General features: G+C 41.4%; 2 protein-coding genes across 8 annotated transcripts in view; one reads left to right on the top strand and one right to left on the bottom strand.

The window, feature by feature from the left end:
- Window positions 1-470: 470 nt before the first annotated feature.
- On the top strand, window positions 471-16,529 carry MPPE1 (metallophosphoesterase 1). Its single transcript, XM_081873545.1, has 10 exons — window positions 471-667; window positions 1,457-1,847; window positions 3,798-3,906; window positions 6,040-6,143; window positions 7,738-7,818; window positions 9,882-9,990; window positions 13,352-13,423; window positions 13,529-13,651; window positions 14,636-14,776; window positions 16,063-16,529. Exons 2-10 carry the CDS (start codon window positions 1,573-1,575, stop codon window positions 16,243-16,245), a joined length of 1,197 nt encoding a protein of 398 aa, XP_081729671.1. The 5' UTR covers window positions 471-667; window positions 1,457-1,572; the 3' UTR covers window positions 16,246-16,529.
- Window positions 16,530-18,006: 1,477 nt separating this feature from the next.
- GNAL (G protein subunit alpha L) overlaps window positions 18,007-19,990 on the bottom strand; it is a 181,660-nt gene continuing 179,676 nt past the window's right edge. For all 7 annotated transcript variants that reach the window (XM_081873538.1, XM_081873539.1, XM_081873541.1 and 4 more), the window contains one exon: window positions 18,007-19,648. In XM_081873538.1, coding sequence (XP_081729664.1) covers window positions 19,502-19,648 — 147 coding nt within the window. In that variant the 3' untranslated portion in view covers window positions 18,007-19,501. The remainder of the gene's footprint in view (window positions 19,649-19,990) is intronic.

Genomic DNA, 19,990 nt, shown 5'->3' with positions numbered 1-19,990 from the left:
AATCAAGTGGTTTCAAAGGCTCACAAATTAGGGTGCCTGGTTGGCATCTCTAGGGAGGGCATTCTGTAACTGGGATGCCACTGCCCAAAAAAGCCTTTTCTTCAGTAGCTACCAGTCGCTTAGAGGGCCTCTGGCCTCTGAAGATACTACAAAGCTTACAAGCTCTTCACAGGCAGGAAAAACAAAACAGAGAGATGGGAGAAAGAAATGCTGTGTGTGCATGAATACAGTAATGAAAATGAATAAATTTGAACGAACTATTGTTTCCTCTTGGTAAGTTAATGGAACCAACTACCCCGAGTCGCCTGCTTCGCCCTTGCACTGCAGGGACAGCTGCCTAGGATAACCATCTCTGAGCGAGCAGCAGCCGCCATGCTCCAGCCGAGAGCGATGCGGCGGCCAATCAAACTGCTGCCTCGGCGGCGCCAATGAGAGGCGCGCAAGGCTGGAGAACGAGGCGATTCAGGAAGCGAGGCATCCAATAGCAAGTGCTTCGGTTGCTTTCCCGACCTCCGGAGTGGGAGCTCTTCGCCGTTCCACGGATGCCGCAGGAAGCGCCGCTCCAGACGTGCGGGGGACACGTGCAAAGCGGCGGGGAGTTTCTCCGTCCTCTGTCTTTGCACGCGGGGAGCCTCGCTCCGCTCCTGGCGGGAGTTTCCTCTCAGGGGTGAGTAGCAGCAGCTGCAGCTGCAGCAGCAGCAGTAACAGCACCACCTTGAAGCGGGTTGTTTATTGTGAGAGGAAAGAGGTTTGCTTCCGCCTTCCGTAGTTTCCCCTTAGAAATGCCTCCCTTTCTGCAGGAGAAAGTTATACAAGCCTGGCTTTATTCTGCCTCTTTGACCTTTTCCCAGGTCTACCAAAAAGAAATATATTGTTGGGGCTTTCCTTCCTCCTTGGCGGTAGGAGGGTCATTGTAATAGAGGCGGGCTCGTTTTATGATACCGTTTACTCAGTACCTGGGAGATGCTTGCAAAGTAGTCGGGTGGTTCTTAAAAGCTGACAAAAATTGCAAGTCGCCTCGCTGATCCATTAGGTAAAATTAAACATCGTTATCTCTCTATTTCCATCCAAATACAGCCGATGTATAATGTCTTTGTTACAACCAACTAAAAACGGGTCACAACAGTAGCGAGCGAGCAAGCTTTTGAGTTGAGCAGAACTCTTCGCTCTTGGAGGTTCCCCACACAAAATGGCGAGAGAAAAGATGTATCATTCCATGGCTTTCACCTGAACTTTGCTGTTGCTTCGTGTTAGCTCGATTGTTACCAAAGGGGCTCACTGGGTGAACTGCAGAAATAAATATAAATTATTGGTATAATTGCAAACAGAAGCGTTTTCAAATTAAGGCAGGTAGCTGTGTTGGTCTGATGCAGTCGGAAAAAAAAAAAATCTTGTCCAGTAGCACCTTGGATCACTTACTGAATTCATAGTATTTATTATTTTCTGTCTTCTGCAGGATTCCGGTCTGATGTGAAGAACAAAAATTGAAACACACATTTGGTTTGGTTTACTGGCCTCAGTAGGTGGATATTGGTACCATCTGTGGGGAGAAAGACCTGCCTGTAGGCTGATATGGCACTTTTGGGCTTTAGGATCCCGAACAGTTTTTTGGAGAAGAGAGGAGGCACTTTTACACTGAAGCTTCTGTGTTTTACTCTTTCTGTGTTCTTCTTCTGTGAATTTTTTATTTATTACGTAGTTATAATTCAGTGTCACTGGCCGCAATTGAAAGCTTGGGCTCCAAGGGCTACTGAAAAGACTTCCAGTTCTGTCTTGAAGGCTATGTTTTTATCAGATACTCATTTACTAGGTGAACTCAGTGGTCACTGGCTGGACAAGCTGAGAAGGTAAGAACTAAATATCAGTAACAGGCAGCAATTTATTGTAAACATATATTTTCCAGTTGGCCTCTGCATGCATGAAAACCAGGGTTATGAACCACTAAATACCTGTGACTTGATTATTTACATGCTAATCCATTCATTCATATTTGAATATTGCCAAAACTTTAGTATATATCTATTGAAAGAAGTGATTTTTTTTTTTACAATTTGATAATCATAAGCTATTACTCACTGTTTGAAGGAATTATTATTCTTAATATTTTCTAATTCATTGCACGTTGCTGTAACACACCAGAACCAAAATAACATAAAAAGCTCAGGTATTCTGAAATGGTTTTAATGAGTTTTATACTGTTATCAGAAAACTGTCTTAAATTTGAGAATCCAGAATTGTTCTTATGGTAATTTTGAAGTAATACTCATTTTGCATTTCTTAGGCTCTGCAACCTTTTGGGGAGTGCAATGCAGACTGTAGCATGGGGTTAAGTTGAGCTGGTATAAAGCATGCTAGATCCAAACTGTTCAAGAAGGAGCAAGGGGTATTGCTGGCTGAGCTGGCCTGAGGCTGGCAAAGGGGAAACAAGACTTTAAAATAGAGTTTGACTTATACCTTTTTGCTGGCATAAGTTTCACTGGGTTGCCAGGACACATGACTGAACTCAACAGAGTTATAATTCAGCATAAGCCCCTTCCCCCCCATTTCATCTCTCCTGGAATGGCACATGTTCTACTGGTTTCAGTTAGCCCTGTTTTAGTTGGGATGAGGGAGTTATGCCACTATATTTCCAGCTGAACTGAGGTTGGGATCTTTATACTAGTGTAGTCTGGCTGAGCTGGGAACTTGCTGGCTGAGCCGAAGGTCTGCCACGTTCTAACTTGCTCATTCTGGCGAATCTAAGGTTAGGATTGCATCCTAATTGAAACTGTTTTTAATACAAGATGTGCTGTGATATAATAATATTGAAGTCTTTCATCAGCCTATTTCTAAAGCTTCTTTATTTGGACTGGTAGTATAAACATGGATAAAAGAATGGAAATCCCCTTGGTAGCAAAAATCGTTCAAAGTCTTACCAATTAAAATTGGTTCCCAACTGATGGAATGGTAATATCCTGACTATTGCTAGGCTAAAATATAGTCCTTAGAGTTCACACAAATAATTCATGTTCATTCACTGTGTTAGAGGAGGTAATGATTGGGTGTAGCCAGGCTTGATGGTTATTTGATCTCATGATGGCAAATTATGCACTTCCAGTATTCTACATCTCTCTGTGTGTAGAAAAACTTGGCTAAAGCAGTGGTTTTTTCGCCATCAAGCCGACCAGATACCTTGCATGCTTCACTCCAAGTAAAAAAGAAATAAAAAGTGCACAAATTGAAATTGCAAAATTTCAGCCTATGAGTTTTAAATTATGCTGACACAAAGGTCAGAGGCAGATTTAGGGGTGAGGCACCTCAGGGGGAATGAGAGGTGGTGGTAATGGGAAATTTTAGCATCACACAGGGCACCACTGAAATGTGAGACCCCCATGGTATGCCACTGCAAAGGTTCAACCTCATGGTTAAAAAACTCAGTAGAAATGTATGTAAAATAATCCATATTTAAACTTGCATCACTTGGAAATTACTTTTAGAAGCCTTTTGTTGTTGCTTACATAATAGTTATATACGAAACCCACTGACCACTAACTCATACATATTTCTAGCTTTCATTCAGAAGGATCACAAAATCTATTACTTACAGTCATGCCCTGCAATACAACCACATCTCTTCAGACTTGTAGGATGAAGACTCATAATTAAAACATTTACCTTAGGAAAACCTCAGACTACAATACCCACCCAGTATAGTGGAGACAAAACAAAGCAATGCAGGTCAACATGGCCAGATTGGTACAAGTGCTTATAATATTCACTTAAGTACGTTGAACTGATACCCCTTTTTATTCTCTTAGGGAATGGCAGATGGAGAGAGCCTTCCAAACTGCTCTCTGGCTTCTGCAGCCAGAAATAGTCTTTATCCTGGGTGATATCTTTGATGAAGGAAAATGGAGTTCTTCCCAGGTTGGTATTGTGTGAAACATTAAAGTGTTCATGAAGCAAAATGGGATTTCATTGAAAGTGTTTTGCACAAAAGAATGAGACCAGGAAACTAATATAGTTCTTTTAAAGCTTAGTTGTTCAGTCATCTTTGCTAACTGGTATCCTGATCAGTAGCAATTAAGTTAAAGAACTAGGAAGTCATTGGGCCCTAAATTCTGCTTTACTAGGTAGCACATTGGACTGTGTAGTTCCTACAGGCATATTTGACAAGTACCAGGCAGTTGCTTCAGTGCTTTTAGGAGAGTTCTGTTAACACAGATATGTTATGCTTTTTTTTGCCAGCGGTTCCTAGTGCTTAATTTAAGATGAGGTGAGAGATGCATCAATAATACGTAGGCATTCATCAGCTAGCAGTAAGCTACCCATGGGATGGGTACCAAGATTTTCTGTCCATAGCAAAGACAAGTGAGGAAAATAGGATTGAACATTGGAAACTTCTTACCCATAGGTCAGATTAGACCCACTAACATTCCTAATTTGGCCCACAGGGCTGTTTTAGCCAGCTATGACCACCTATGTGTCATATTTGGATTTGACCCACCAGATGAAAGTGCTTCCCCACTCCTGACCTAGATAGAGGCTATTTGAAAATGTATCTGCATAGGGTTTTGTTGTTGTTGTTTTTGCTGTTGTCAAGTTAAAACTAGGTGAATGTGCTGAGTAGATTATTTTTGTGTGTGTGTTAAAAGCTGAGGGTGGAATTAAACATTGCACTGTTCCATCCATGCAAGTATTCCAGCTTGCCAGATGGAATGAATGTCCCCTGCACTGTTCTGGGGGTTCCCCCCTGCCAGCCCCAGGGCCAATTTTTTAAAATTGGAAGCCCTTGTGCAGGTCTTGTGAAAGGGGTCTTTAGGTGAATCCCACCTTGGATTTCCACTCAGCACATTATTTAGAATGCTGCAGCTGTAGGCATAATAATAATAATAATAATAATAATAATAATAATAATAATAATAATATTCTGCCCATCTGCCTGCATTGCCCCAGTCACTCTGGGCGGCTCTCAACAAAACATTAAAAACATAATAAAACATCAACTGTTATAAACTTCACTGAACAGGGCTGCCTTCAGATGTCTTCTAAAAGTCAAATAGTTGTTTATCCGTTTGACATCTGATGGGAGGGTGTTCCACAGGGTGGGCGCTGTAGTTTCACATGTTTCAGTGGAGGAACCACCAGAAGGCCCTCGGAGCTGGACCTCAGTGTCTGGGCTGGACAATGGAGATGGAGATGCTCCTTCAGATATACAGGTTTAGTGAGTCACATGACTGATTTAGCATGCACAGAGACTCTGTAAAGCAATTTATGTTGACTTAAGCAGTTAAGGATTGTGAGAATCTATCCTTTGTCAGTATTAGTGTCCAGTTAGTCAGTACACTTCTTAGTGCCCAATTAGTCATAACCCTTACTCAGAGTCATGCAAAAAGAAATGTGATGCTATATTTTGATAAATATTACTGAGTTACTGATTTTTTATTTTATTTTTTATTTTAATATAGGTGGGGTAGGGAGTCTCTGGCATTCAGGCAAAACAAGATGCTCTAGGCACTTCATGGTCCAAGAGGCCATTTCCCCCAGCCCACGTTCCCCTGACCCTCACCTGGCATCAAATGATGGATGTAGGACAGGTGGAGATGTGGCTGCAAAAAGCAGGACTCAATTCTTCATGCAGCGACTGATGTGTGGGGAGTTCAGTATTGCTTAGGAATATTTCCACAGACCAACTTTGACAGATGGGTGAGGTGGTCTGCCTGTCAAGCACATGACCTCAGATGATTGACACATGGATGTTCCTGCCCATGTCAAAGTTGCCCTGCTGGGGTTAAAGAGAGAAAGATTTGCCCCAGTGTTCATATTACTTTGATTTATTTATGTGGGCTTAAATGCATTGTTGCAGGTCACTTATTTGCAGTATCAATGCTGTACAACCATAATATGCTTTTAACTAGCTCATGGTAACAGTAATGACATATGGCTGTTACTGACAGTAGAAATATGGGGCAAACTGCAATAACTAATGATAGTGATGAAAACTTTAATAGTTATTTAAATTGGATTATATACAGTTAGAACCTTTACATTTTCCTGCAGGCCTGGTCAGATGATGTAAGACGCTATCAGAAAATGTTTAGGCATCCAGCCTCTATTGAGCTAATTGCTATTGTTGGCAACCACGACATTGGCTTTCATTATGAGTGAGTAATTTTTATTTAACAGGATGCAGTACTGAGATGGGAATTGTCAAAATGAGAAGAACATTCCATTATAAAACTAAATGCTTTACGATAGGTTTGAATCCATGGGAGGGGCATATTTCTTGGACGCATGCAAAATCATACAGAGTGTTCCTTTGTCCCTTCTTCTGCCTGTGCACATAGAGGGCTGGAGGAGCCTTGCTCCATATTCAGTGTTAACATGCTTCAACCTGTTGGGAGCAACAAGTGTGGCATGTACAGTGCTACCTCGGGTTACAGACGCTTCAGGTTACCCAATTTTGGGCTGCGCACCGCGCCGAACCCGAAAGTACCAGAACAGGTTACTTCCGGGTTTCGGTGCATGCGCAGAAGCACTAAATCACGCTTTGCGCATGCGCAGAAGCACCGAATTGCAACCTGCGCGTGCGCAGAAGCGGCGGTGCAGGTTGCAAATGTGTCTCCCACATGGATCACGTTTGCAACCTTAGGTTCCAGTGTAGTACTTACACAACACTGAAGTCAAGTGTTAAGATACATACCATGATATGCAGCTGCTGTGGACTTAAGGTGTAGTATTGCAAGTTTACTTTAAAAATGTTTTTGAGGGAAGCTTCAATCCACTTCCAGCTAATTCACCACTTCTTCTTTTAATGCACTTCTGAAGTGATGCTTCCTGTTTTGTTGTTCTGCAGCAGCTCCATTGCAGCAGGTTGACTATAAACGTGGAGCATGTTGCCGGGGCAGTGGAGAAATGTTTTGCCCCTTTCAAGCATTCCCCAAATGTCAACAAATTAAGGATAAGGGGAGTGGAAATGAGTGCAAAACCTTTTAACCCAGCTGTATGGTGGACATCAAGGCTTCACCTAGAATGATAATCCCTTTGGCCTAAAAGGATTCTCTTTTCAGCATCAGATCCTGTGTTACTAGCTGACTGTGGTGCCAGGGTTGCAGAACACTTGGTGTTGTTTCCACCCAGCTGTTCACACTCTCAGTTCTTTACCTGTTTTCTTTTGAGGACAGGTTTTAATACTGAGCTGTCTTTAACTGCCATATACTACAAGCAGCTAGATCAGGAATGTATAGGTCCCCACCCCCATAGAAGTGAATTTATTTACTTCAAGAAGGAAGTGATTTGAGCCCTGACTTGTCTGACATCCAGGATCTGGCAGATAAATGGAAGAATGCAACAGCAGGACCATGTGTATGAAAGTCTCTCAAAGGGAAAAATGTGAGAAATTAAAAACAAAAAGCTGGTGAAAATAAATTGCTATGTTGGCCTCCAAAATACACAGGCGCAAAATGAAAACTAGTTCAAAACCAAAATCTTGTTAACATTAATGATGATTTTTGGAGAGTAGCAGTTGTGAGAATTGTGTGAATTTTGAGGCATTAAATGCTCATTGGAAAGTCTGCCCTACTGTTGTGAAGCACTTCTATAAAGGAACTGCAACGGACTGTACTTAAAATAACATTTAGATACACACATTACCTGACTGAAGCTTGATAGTTAGCTTTTTAAATTAAAGCTTCAGAAAAAATATCAATATAACTTATTTTAAATTAAGTAGGTTTTATTTTTTTTAATTTCACACAGAATGACGGAATACAAGTTGCAACGTTTTTCAGAGGTTTTCAATTTCACTTCAGAAAAGCTGATAACTCGGAAAGGGATAAAGTGAGTCTTTTTTGTTGTTGTTGTTCACTTGCACCTTAAATATTTATTTACATTTTGTATCTGCCATTGGCAGGAAGCTATCAGTTTTAACTTTATGTGGGGTGTAAATTCATGAAATGGTTGAAAACACTTGTCCAAGTTGGTCTGCAGCATTTGTATCGTAAGTATATATTTAGGCTTCAGTCTTGCACATCAACCTAGGAATAAGTCCCATTGTGCACTGTTTTGTTCAAAAATATCATGCATATTAATACAGTGGTACCTCGCAAGACAAATGCCTCGCAAGACAAATGCCTCGCAAGATGAAAGAGTTTTCCATTTTTTGAGTCGTTCTGCAAGACGAATTTCCCTATGGGCTTGCTTCTCAAGACGAAACGTCTTGTGAGTTCTTGCGAGTTTGTTTCCTTTTTCTTAAAGCCGCTAAGCCGTTAATAGCCGCTAAGCCGCTAAGCTGTTAATAGCCGCTAAGCCGCTAATAGCTGCTAAGCCGCTAATAGCCGTGCTTCACAAGACAAAAAAACCCCAAGACGAAGAGACTCGCGGAACGGATTAATTTCGTCTTGCAAGGCACCACTGTATAGAGGATGGTAATGGAACTTAAATTTAATACCTTTTAAATTTACGGCATGTAGTGCCTTGAAAGAAAACATAATGAAAATGATCTATAGGTGGTACATGACCCCAGTCAAGCTTGCAAAGATCTACCATCTGCCCAATAACAATTGTTGGAAATGTAATGAGTCTGAAGGAACCTTCTATCACCTTTGGTGGACCTGCCCAAAGATCAAGGCCTACTGGGAAATGATCTATAATGAAATTAAGAAAATCCTTAAGTTGACATTTGTAAAGAAACCGGAGGCTTTCCTCCTGGGCATGGTCGGCCAATTGGTACCAAAGAAGGATAGAATATTCTTTATGTATGCAACTACAGCAGCAAGAATTCTTTTGGCAAAGTATTGGAAGATGCAAGAACTACCCACTCTGGAAGAATGGCAGATGAAGGTGACCGAATTTATGGGACTGGCAGAGATGACCGGCAGAATCCGAGACCAGAGGAAGGAGGCAGTGGAGGAGGATTGGAAAAAATTTAAAGTATATCTTAAGAACTGTTGTAAAATTTTGGACTGTTAAGATGTCAAGGGGTAAAAAACAGAGAATTACAGCTGTAATCGTTTAAGTTGAGAAAACCCAAAAAAGTTAAATGAAAAAATTGACTGAAGAGTTGCTAAAAAATTGCAAAACAAGGATGCAGTGAAGGGGAGGTATGGGGAAGTCACATTTTATTTATTTCTCTGTGTTTTTTTCTTTTTTCTTTTCCTGTTTTCTGTTTTCTGTTTTGGAAATTAATAAAAATTATTTTTTTAAAAAAAAAAAGGTAATGGAACTTAAAACAATATCCGTTTTGATTTGTGCTAAGGGATCAAAGAATCACCCATAAGGAGAAGGTTGCAGTTTCAGTTTTCAATTGGTTGGCGGTCCGCACTGGCAAATAAGCATGTGCATACTTGGCTCACCCCCCTTGCATTTTCTCCCTTTCCCACACATGCATGTCTTCCATCTTTCACCAGCTTGGTTGGCACCTATCCCAAGTAAAGCAGCAGTTACTAAAAAGGGGAAGGAATGTAACGTTCCACCTTTTCCACACTGAATGCATTTTTCCTAGGTGTGATTCCCATCTTACTTGCAGCGTGTCCTTCCTTGTCCCTTTAGAAATCCTGCACCTCCCTGATGTGACCCATGGAGATAAGATTGGGGCCACATGGTTGCAAGGAATGAGATGGAAAGGTGAAGAACCCCTGATTTGGCCCAGGGTTGCCAACTCCTGTTGTAAACATATAAAATGATGTAGAATACTACGCCTTTTGGATCATCAGAGTGGCTGGATTTAGGGCAATGGTTTGAGAAAACACTGCACTGCAGCTGGAGCATGTACCAAACAGCACTCTCTGGATTTGATGCAGGATGTCTACCTTGTTGAATTTTCCTGATTTTGAGCATGAAGCTGCTTCTTACTGCAGACATACTGCACATCGATGTCATTATTTCTTCTCTTGTACTTGCAGCTTTGTTATGGTGAACAGTGTTGCCCTTGAGGGTGATGGCTGCATTATCTGTAGAACAGCAGAAGCAAAGCTTGCAGAACTCTCCCATCAACTCAACTGTTCACTGCAGGTAAGGATAGAATTACCTCACTGGGAAGCTTCATCCGTGTATATTGAGGTGCTCAAAATAATCTTTCTAAACTGGCTTCTGTTTGTGATTTCTTGGCATACATTGTTTTTGCATACGTTATTTTTATGTGTGACTTTTATTACCGAGAAGTTCAGTTGCTCTAATGTGTGCATGGAGTTCTTGCATCTCTCCGCATTCTCACTTTATATAAGGATGTGCTGTTTCTCTTAATGCTTGGAAACATGCTTAATAATAATAATAATAATAATAATAATAATTTATTTCTACCCCGCCCATCTGGCTGGGTTTCCCCAGCCACTCTGGCAGCTTTCAACAGAACATTAAAAACAGAATAAAACTTCAAACATTAAAAACTTCCCTGAACAGGGCTGCCTTCAGATGTCTTCTAAAAGTCAGATAGTTGTTTATTTCCTTGACATCTGATGGGAGGGCGTTCCATAGGGTGGGCTCCACTACCAAGAAGGTCCTCTGCCTGGTTCCATGTAACCTCACTTCTTGCAGTGAGGGAACCACCAGAAGGCCCTCGGAGCTGGATCTCAGTGTCCGGGCTGAACGATGGGGGTGGAGACGCTCCTTCAGGTATACTGAGCCGAGGCAGCTTAGGGCTTTTAAGGTAAGCACCAACACTTTGAATTGTGCTCGGAAACGTACTGGGAGCCAATGCAGGTCTTTCAGAACAGGTGTTATATGGTCTCGGTGGCCACTCCCAGTCACCAGCCTCATTCTGGATTAGTTGCAGTTTCCGGGTCATCTTCAAAGGTAGCCCCACATAGAGTGCATTGCAGTAGTCCAAGCGGGAGATAACTAGAGCGTGCACCACTCTGGCAAGACAGTCTGTAGGCAGGTAGGGTCTCAGCCTGCATACCAGATGGAGCTGGTAGACAGCTGCCCTGGACACAGAATTGACCTGCACCTCCATGGACAGCTGTGAGTCCAAAATGACTCCCAGGCTATGCACCTGCTCCTTCAGGGGCACAGTTGCCCCATTCAGGACCAAGGAGTCCCCCACCCACCTGCCCTGTCCCAAAACAGTACTTCTGTCTTGTCAGGATTCAACTCAATCTGTTAGCCGCCATCCATCTTCCAACCGCCTCCAGGCACTCACACAGGACCTTCACTGGTTCTGATTTAAAAGAGAGGTAGAGCTGGGTATCATCTGCATACTGATGAACACCCAGCCCAAACCCCCTGATGATCTCTCCCAGCAGCTGCATGTAGATGTTGAAAAGCATGGGGGAGAGGACAGAACCCTGAGGCATCCCACAAGTGAGAGCCCAGGGGTATGAACACTCATCCCTCACCACCACTTTCTGAACACGGCCCAGGAGGAAGGAGCAGAACCACTGTATAACAGTGCCCCCAGCTCCTCTAGACAGTCCAGAAGGATGTCATGATCGTTGGTATCAAAGGCCGCTGAGCAATCCAGCAGAACTGGGAAACAGCTCTCACCTTTGTCCCTAGCCCGCCAGAGATAATCAACCAGCCCGACCAAGGCAGTTTCAGTCCCTTGACAAGGCCAGAATCCAGATTGGAAGGGATCCAAATGGTCCGCATCCTCCAAGCATGCCTGGAGTTGTTCAGGAGCCACCCTCCATTAAAATGAATATAAAAACATTTATGGGTGAAGTATCTGCATGGCGATGCGGGTGGCGCTGTGGGTAAAACCTCAGTGCCTAGGACTTGCTGATCATCAGATCGGTGGTTTGAATCCCCGCGGCGGGGTGCACTCCCGTTGCTCGGTCCCAGCGGCTGCCAACCTAGCAGTTTGAAAGCACCCCCGGGTGCAAGTAGATAAATAGGGACCGCTTACTAGCGGGAAGGTAAACGGCGTTTCCGTGTGCTGCGCTGGTGCTGGCTCGCCAGAGCAGCTTCGTCACGCTGGTGTCTGCAGACAGCGCTGGCCCCCGGCCTCTTAAGTGAGATGGGTGCACAACCCTAGAGTCGGACACGACTGGCCCATACGGGCAGGGGTACCTTTACCTATCTGCATGGCATTAGAAGAGCCAGCATCCCGCCACTGAATTAGGGCATGTGAAAATAGTGTTTGTTTCAAAGGTAATTATATCTGGCTTGGGCACTGAACAGTTACCCTGCTTCAGCTTTCATTACCTCCACTCTCTTCCACCTCTGGGTGGTAGTATTTTTATTAAGTTCCATCATACCCTTTCTCAGAGGAACGTAGTGCTAAGCCAGTACTTGAAATCATTATGGACTGGATGAAGGCCAGTAAATTGAAGCTCATCCCAGATAAGATGGAGATGCTGTTGGAGGATGCTTGACCATAAGAGTGCCATCCTGTTCTGCATGGGGTAACACTCACCCGGAAGGACCAGGTTTGTAGTTGGAGGCTACTTGTCACTAGAGGTTCAAGTGGCTTCTGTGGTATTCCCTGCTTCCACAAGTTTAGGCTGGTGCATCAACATTGTTCTTCCCTGCTTAGATAACTGACCAGTTTTCCATTCCCTGATAATTACTAGATTAGATTACAGTGGTACTTCGGGTTACATATGCTTCAGGTTACAGACTCCGCTAACCCAGAAATAGTGCTTCAGGTTAAGAACTTTGCTTCAGGATGAGAACAGAAATCGTGCTCCGGCGGTGCAGCAGCAGGCCCCATTAGCTAAAGTGGTGCTTCAGGTTAAGAACAGTTTCAGGTTAAGAACAGAGATCCGGAACGAATTAAGTACGTAACCCGAGGTACCACTGTACTGCAGTTTGCTGTGTGCAGGATTTATTTTGAAAATTAAAGTTAGTACAAAAATTAGGCTGGCAATAACTAACCAGGATCATATTCCACTGAATATGACCCGGGTTGGCGTTTGGGGCACAATTCTAAGTGGTGATGATTATCTGAAGTGTGGTGACTGGAGAAAGGGCCTTCTGCGTTCTAGCACAGTTTGTGCAATGCCATCTTCAGTGAGGCTCACTGTCTGGCAAATCTGATGTATTTTCAGCAGACCAATTTGCTTGGTCTTTTTAACAGTAAACTAGCTGCAGACTTTATATTTCTTGTTGAACCTTAGGCTGTTTAACTGCTGCTTTCTGCTATTTGTCACCCAATTGTAGTTGTGTGTGTGTTGTTATTCTGTTGTAGTCCACTTTGTATGGTTTAGCCATTTTTCTATCTATCTCTGATACATCCGCTGTCTCAGCACTGTCAGCAGTACTTTGTACATGGTAGGCACATCTTGTGTTAGAGCTTCTAGGCAGAGAGTTGTCTTTCCATAGACTGGACCTACTAATCTCTCATGATTTTTCCTGAAAATAGCCTTCTTCTATTTGCTCCTCTATCGTGCGATGTAGGATTGTGTACAAACACTTGCTTGGTTTTTGTTGACAGGAACAAAGTCAGTCCAGAAAAAGGTGTGGCGATGTAGACAAGCTCCCACCTTCAGCTCCAATTCTATTACAGGTGTGTTTGTGTTGGGAAATGGGTCATTTTTGCACTTTTATTTAGCGTAAATGCATTATGGTTTTGTTAATGTGCTGTTTCCTTCTTGGTTTTAATCCCTTTCAGCATTATCCTCTTTATCGAAGAAGTGACGCAAAATGTACAGGAGAAGATTCTGCTCCTTTGGATAAAAAGAATTACATCTTTAAAGAGAAGTACGATGTGGTTTCAAAAGAAGCTTCTCAAAAGGTATGTTGAATGTGTTCTATCTTTGTCAAGATGTGTACTAGCTGCCCTGAAAGGCTTGCCTATTTTGTTGGCAAATTGTAATTTTATTATTATTGCTTAACGTCGTGTGTATGAGTGAACAGGGCACTTGGATAGTCAAAGAATCTTAAGAATGGCCTGTTTCTTATTTATTCTCTCCCACTCCCCCCCCCCCCCCCCCGTCATGCACTGCTTGATCCATTCTTAATTTCATTGATTTCTGAGCTATTCTTGTAACAATAGTGTTCGTAACGGCGGCTTTTTACTACCATCAAAATAAAACTGTTTTTCCTTGTCTAATGGCATCCCTATTTCTGGTCATAAATGAGCATACTCAAATAAGGCTACTAAAAATATAATGCAGCTTCTGCAAAGTGTGCACAGAAGCGTGCAGCCTGTTATGCAGCCTTCCTGACTGACTCTGAACATGAGTTTGCTCTTGAGTCAGGCTGTGCATTTGGTACATGCATGAAGTCCTGCCTTAGCTAATCAACCCTCTCCTCCACTCATGCAGCTGAGGATGATCATGTTCAGAGGATGCAACTGAACTGGGTAGGAGAGATTGCTGGAGCCAACCCAAGAAAGTAGATGTTTTGATCCTTAACCGGTTTGTGCTCTGGAGCTGAGGTGCAGAGAAAGGCTGGGCAGGTAGTCTGTAGTGGTTGCCAGGCTGCTGCAACTGCATGCTGGTTACTAGGCCTTGCCTAGTGAACCAAGAACCCAGGGTAAGAGCAGACCTCCTTCCTCCACCTCCCCTACTCCAAGCTGTGCTTCTGTATGTGTGATCGTTCCCTGCATTATTTGAGAGCATCTTACTGCATGTGTGGGTGAAAACATGTACTAGCATTGACTTAAAGAAATGAAGGGGAAACTTGAAAGCAAAGTAAAAATATATCAAGCTGTGTGGCACTTTTCTTTTTCTTAAATCAGACATTTTTAAATGCCAGCATTGTTTTACTCTCATAGCTGTTATGGTGGTTTCATCCTCGGCTCATTTTGAGTGGTCACACCCACAGTGCCTGTGAAGTGTTGCATAATGGGAAAATCCCAGAAATCAGTATTCCGTCATTCAGTTGGAGGAACAGAAACAATCCTAGTTTCATACTGGTAAGTTTAAATAGTTTTTATTTTGTCAGATAATTTTTCATAATATAAATCAACATAGCAATCAGCTATTTTCTCAGACTGATGCTACCTGTAAAAAAGCAAAACAAAACAGCTCCTCCCATCCTCTCAAAAAGTACACTTAAGTTGAATACAAAGCAACCACTTTATAAAGCACATACTTGCGTAGCCATCCTGCTTGTATAGTGCAAAGTATTTTTTTTTGTAGGTTTTACAAACATGTCTACATACAAGCTATATTTAGTATGTTTCTATAAAGAGGATGCAGTGTAAACAATTTGACTGCAACAATCATCAGTAGTCTGCAACAAACAGTATTAAGACTTGTTTTTGCTTAGCTGAATTATCCACAGGACCAAATCTTTTCTGCATGGTTCTTCTGTCTTTCAAAAGTGCAAACTTACTATCTCATAGGGCAGCAAAATTCTATCAGATGAACCTAATTCACAGTTTGCTTACTTTGGGTATCCTAGATTACAACTCTAAATAGATTAACCTGAAGCACAAAAAGTTTCCCAGTTCTAAAACACATTTAAATATTTATTCTTTTCAAAAACCAGTTCTGTGCTAAGTTTACTTTTTCAGTCTCTTGTGCATGGGGGAAAGCAAATTGGTTATAATTTTTAGTTCATAGATGAAAGTTATTCCTCACTCAGTAAGTAACACAGTGTTAAAACAGTTGTACTTGAAAAGCATGTTGTCTCCCTAATTTTGTAGAGTGTTTACTTACCAGATAATCCAGTTTACTTCAGAATATCATGTTTTCAGCATGAGGAGTAGATGGTGTCTGACTGTTGGCCTAGATTACCTGCAGACCAGTGATCCCTCCCCCAACACTCCAAGTATTATTAATCTGTCTTTATCTCGTATGCTTTGTCACCCCACATACTTAGTGGCCACGATCCAACACAATTAAGCACCTTTAGCCTGCAATCCTACATAGTTATGTGGAAGTCATTCCCCATGTCAGGGCCAGTAGGTGCTATGCGGTCTGAGTAGCTGCCCAGCCAAATAGCAGCTGCTGTGTTCTTTACTGAAAAAAAAAATATTTCAAATGGCACAAAATAGTCTCAAGGCAGCTCAGTGCTTAACAAATGGAATATCTAACATAGGTTTTAAAGCTGTCTGCATCTCTTATCCACAGGACAGTTGAGAGCACTGATGCTATGAGAGAAACTGAACTCTACCGTTAGTATAATTGTAAAGCATACAGGCTCCCAACCACTTGCCCCATGTCTTTTAAAATGCTGTTTTCCTTTCTTTCTCAGGGCAGTATAACACCAACCGACTTCTCTCTCTATAAGTGCTTTCTTCCATTCGAGAACACAGTTCTTACTATCTACTGTGCAGCAGGAGCTGTGCTTTTGGTCCTCGTACTAGCTCACTTTCACCCTCTCGTTACCCCTTTTCATTTTGTTCAGCGTTTAATCACTAAATATAAAGCAGTATGAAGAGTCAGACACTTGTAATTGGTCACTGACACACCAAAGCTAAAGAACAGTCCATCAGACTACATTCATGCCAGCAAATGCGTACTTGAATTGCTAGCCCAAAGGCAGGTTGCCTTTACATACAGAAAGTCCTATACAGTTGATATGACTTATACTACAGGGTAAGTTAACTGAATGCTTCATGCTGTACAAAAATATTGTATTCTACAATCAAATGAATCATTTTCTTGCTAAAGTTTTTGTATCAAATATGTATATTAAAAGTTTGTAACTGTACACTATAAGTCCTACAAGCCTCCTCTTGTGTCTGCACTAGTGTCCTATGCTGCTTAGAGGCTCAGTCTTTCTAATTGGAAATAATTTTAAAGTGTTATTGCTGCGAGACCATCTGGTGTGGTACTTCTTTTCCTTGATGTAGAGTTATTTTACAATAAGATATTACAAAAAAGGGCTATTGGGAGAAGTAGCTTACTGGCCTCAGAGAAGTCTCCTTGTTCTAGGTTAGATGTAGTTTTCGATGGCAGTCATGTGCCAATCATCAAAATCCTTGCCTAACAGGCTTGCAGAGGATTGGCTAACCAGGCAGAAAATTGAGGACAAACCTCTTAGATCTGTAGACGTATTATGTATCCCACTGGCACGTGCTATGATGTCTGGCTGAAATTAATCTCTGGAATAGAAGGCAAGCAGCTCCTTTCTCTTCCCACCCCCATATTTTTATATATAGGCCTAGTGCGTCATTGCAATAAACCATAGCAAATGATTTACAGTAAATGCAGAAATTTCTCCTCTAGCATGAATGGGAGCAACAAACCACAATCCCCTGTGTAAACTTGAGGATTGTTGTTTATTTTACTCCCAAACCACAGAGGGAAGTCAAGGTTTATTTCTTGGCTTACCAACTGTGGTCTGTTCATAGTGAAACAAACCACAATCCTCAAGTCCACATGTTACACTAAGCCAGGACTGTGATTTGTTTCTCCTGCTCACTTTGCGGCAGGAGCCATCTTTATGTTACAGGTAAGCTATTAACTATGGTTTACCATGATGGGCAAATGCAGTAAGAGTGAAAGGCCTGATGCTTGGTATTAGTGATGCACTTTATGGGAAATGGTGTTGTCAGAATCTTGCATTTTGATCCTAAACACTTGTGTCTTTCTAACGTTTTGGAAACATGCATGGTTAGCATTATTGAAAAATCATTAAAATATATCCAACTAGCAGTTTCAGAGTGGAACTAAAGTGTTGAAAAGGGTCTTAGAAAATACAGTACCTAGAAAGATTACTAATGTGACCCCTCTGCAGAGTTACAACCACAACATGTCTGCCCAGTTGTCAGGGAAAAACGGCTGGGCTTACATAAACAACAAACATGCTATCCTCCTTTAAGAATTGATTCACATTGGGTGGTTGAAAATATTTCAAAGAGTAATTTGCCTTTAAATTTAAAGCAAAGGATGAAGATAATCCAAGAGATACATAATCTATGAAGGTATGTAGGCTAACACTTCTAAATTTTGTTATTGCAATTACAAATTTTAAACGTTTGTACAGGTTACCTTGGACACAGGAAACTATGTACTCTGACATAACACCTATGTATAAAATATAAAAGCAGTGTTATAGTACTGAGAAGGACATGCCTTATTGCTACTGCAATTCTTGCTTTTATATTATACTGTACCACAACTTATTTTGTGAATGTCATTTGCATAAATTATTCAAGTTTGAGAAATATCCACACATTGTAATTCTACAATATTTAAAATAAAACCATTTTCTAAGGTCTCTTTATTAAGAGAAATAAAATTGTCATCTTGTAATTCTCTTAGGCCAGACACAAGGGTTAAACCTTTTCTTCTTTCTTCCAATTTGCACAATGAAAGCGGCTGTTGCAACAGAGATTGAAGAGCCTTTATCTAATGGTGCTTCTACACATTCACAATCTGCAATTGTGAAATTGGCTATGAATGACCAAAGAATTACTGAACATAGGTTTTTTTTAAAGGTAAAACAAAATCCTTGGTTTCCATGAAAACACCAGGTTGCAATTTGGACACTTGAATCAATTTCAGTGTTTTAAAGCTAAGACTGAGAAAGGCATATTTGCTGCAACATCTGGTGGCAGTAATAACTTACTTTCAAAGGTATATGACTAAAATTTGCATAATTTATATTTTTTTATACTAAAGAGCATTTCTTTTTATATAAACCAGAAAAACCCTAAACTCTACAGAGAAGTTTTTTACCTTCAGTCACTGCTGCAGGTAAAGTTGACATCAAGCTGTACAGCGCAATCAAAAACATACATCTTAGCTCGTTTTACAGGTACAGCCATAATCAAGGCACAAAGATCTTCTACAAGTATTTATCTTCAATAAAATTGTACAAAATAATATTACACTTTACAGTCTGTACAATATAATAATAAACCAGCAGTAAAACAAAAATAATATATATATTATATATATATTATATATATAGGGAGAAGACTATTGTCCAAAAGTGATCTAAAGTAGTTGGATCATTTGTGGACAGAAGAAACAAAAGTGAGGGTGAATTTTCTGCCTAGATGCAAGTAGTCTGAAAAAGTAGCTCTGAATTCAAATGCCTGAGGTGTTTAGAGACTCTTGGCTCCAAACCTCCAGAAAAATTGCTCATCTTCCCTGTGCCTCACTATCTAGTCTATTTCCTGTGCCAATAATGGCTTAGAAGAGGAGGTCACCTTTGTCAGCTGACCTGCAACTCAGTTATGTTAAAAACTGTGACTAATATTGTGGTGCTGCTACATCACGCGTGTATATATCCTCAACAGTATTTCACAACCCTAAAACAAAGTGCATTATTCTCCCCCACCCAATCTATCAAGTACTCTTCAGCGTCACGGTAGAAAGGAAACCCATGCACACTGCAAGTATGACATGGTGTCACCCAACTAGCAGATACCAGCTTGAACAAACCTGCTGGGGGGGAAAAAACAACTAGCAGGCTATGTCCAATTAAAAACAAAACAAAAATGCAACCAAACCTAAGGAAACAGAGGTAGCCAAAGGCCTTAGTGGAATGACACAGAAGTGGCATATAAAAATAAAGCACACACATCGTCCCATAAAGCATGAACTGGGTTGAAAGGCTAATCAAAGTAAACAAACTGAGGAGGCAGACGTGTATCTATATAGCATCTCCCTCTTACTTCACATGAAGAAGTCGGAAAAAAAGATGATGTTTAAAACCACAGGCTCCATGGTGTTCTCAATTACAATAGTTCATACTGCCGAAGGTGCATTCTCTGAATGATGTCTCTACAGTCGTTGAACACTCTGCGGATGTTTTCTGTGTCAACTGCACATGTAAAGTGGGGGTAGCAGTAATGCTTTCCATCTCCAGTCGCCGTGCTTATTCTCTGCAGGGGGAAGAAAACCAATACAGAGTCAAGACTTGAAAGGCACAAACTGTACCTGCCATTGGACAGCTATCAACACAACAAAGTGCTGCTTTGAGAAGTGAAAGGCAGACCTGGAAATGGCAGTGTGTGTGTGCGTGTCCAATCTAAAACCAGAGGGTTATATGCATTAATCTTAGTTATCTGGTTCACACAAATGGGCTGGAGGTGAAAGGCAACCCATTCTAAAAGGAATACCAGATAGAAGACAAAATAATTCTACGTAGCTAGACAAGTGACCAGGCATTTTTTCCTGATTTATAAAACGGGGACATTGTTGATTAATATTTAAATAACAGCTGG

This window comes from Podarcis erhardii (assembly GCF_964252035.2).
Source record: "Podarcis erhardii genome assembly, chromosome: 8".
In the NCBI taxonomy this organism is placed as follows: Eukaryota; Metazoa; Chordata; class Lepidosauria; order Squamata; family Lacertidae; genus Podarcis; species Podarcis erhardii.
The sequence above is the reverse complement of the archived record's forward strand: the minus strand, read 5'-3'. Positions and strand labels throughout refer to the sequence as shown.

Bases quoted from the DNA above. Each gene is read 5' to 3' on its own strand.
- MPPE1 (XM_081873545.1), top strand. From the start codon at position 1,573: ATGGCACTTTTGGGCTTTAGGATCCCGAACAGTTTTTTGGAGAAGAGA. The intron at 3,907-6,039 runs GTTGGTATTGTG...ATTTTCCTGCAG, and splicing joins GAAAATGGAGTTCTTCCCAG to GCCTGGTCAGATGATGTAAG. The intron at 13,424-13,528 runs GTGTGTTTGTGT...AATCCCTTTCAG, and splicing joins CAGCTCCAATTCTATTACAG to CATTATCCTCTTTATCGAAG.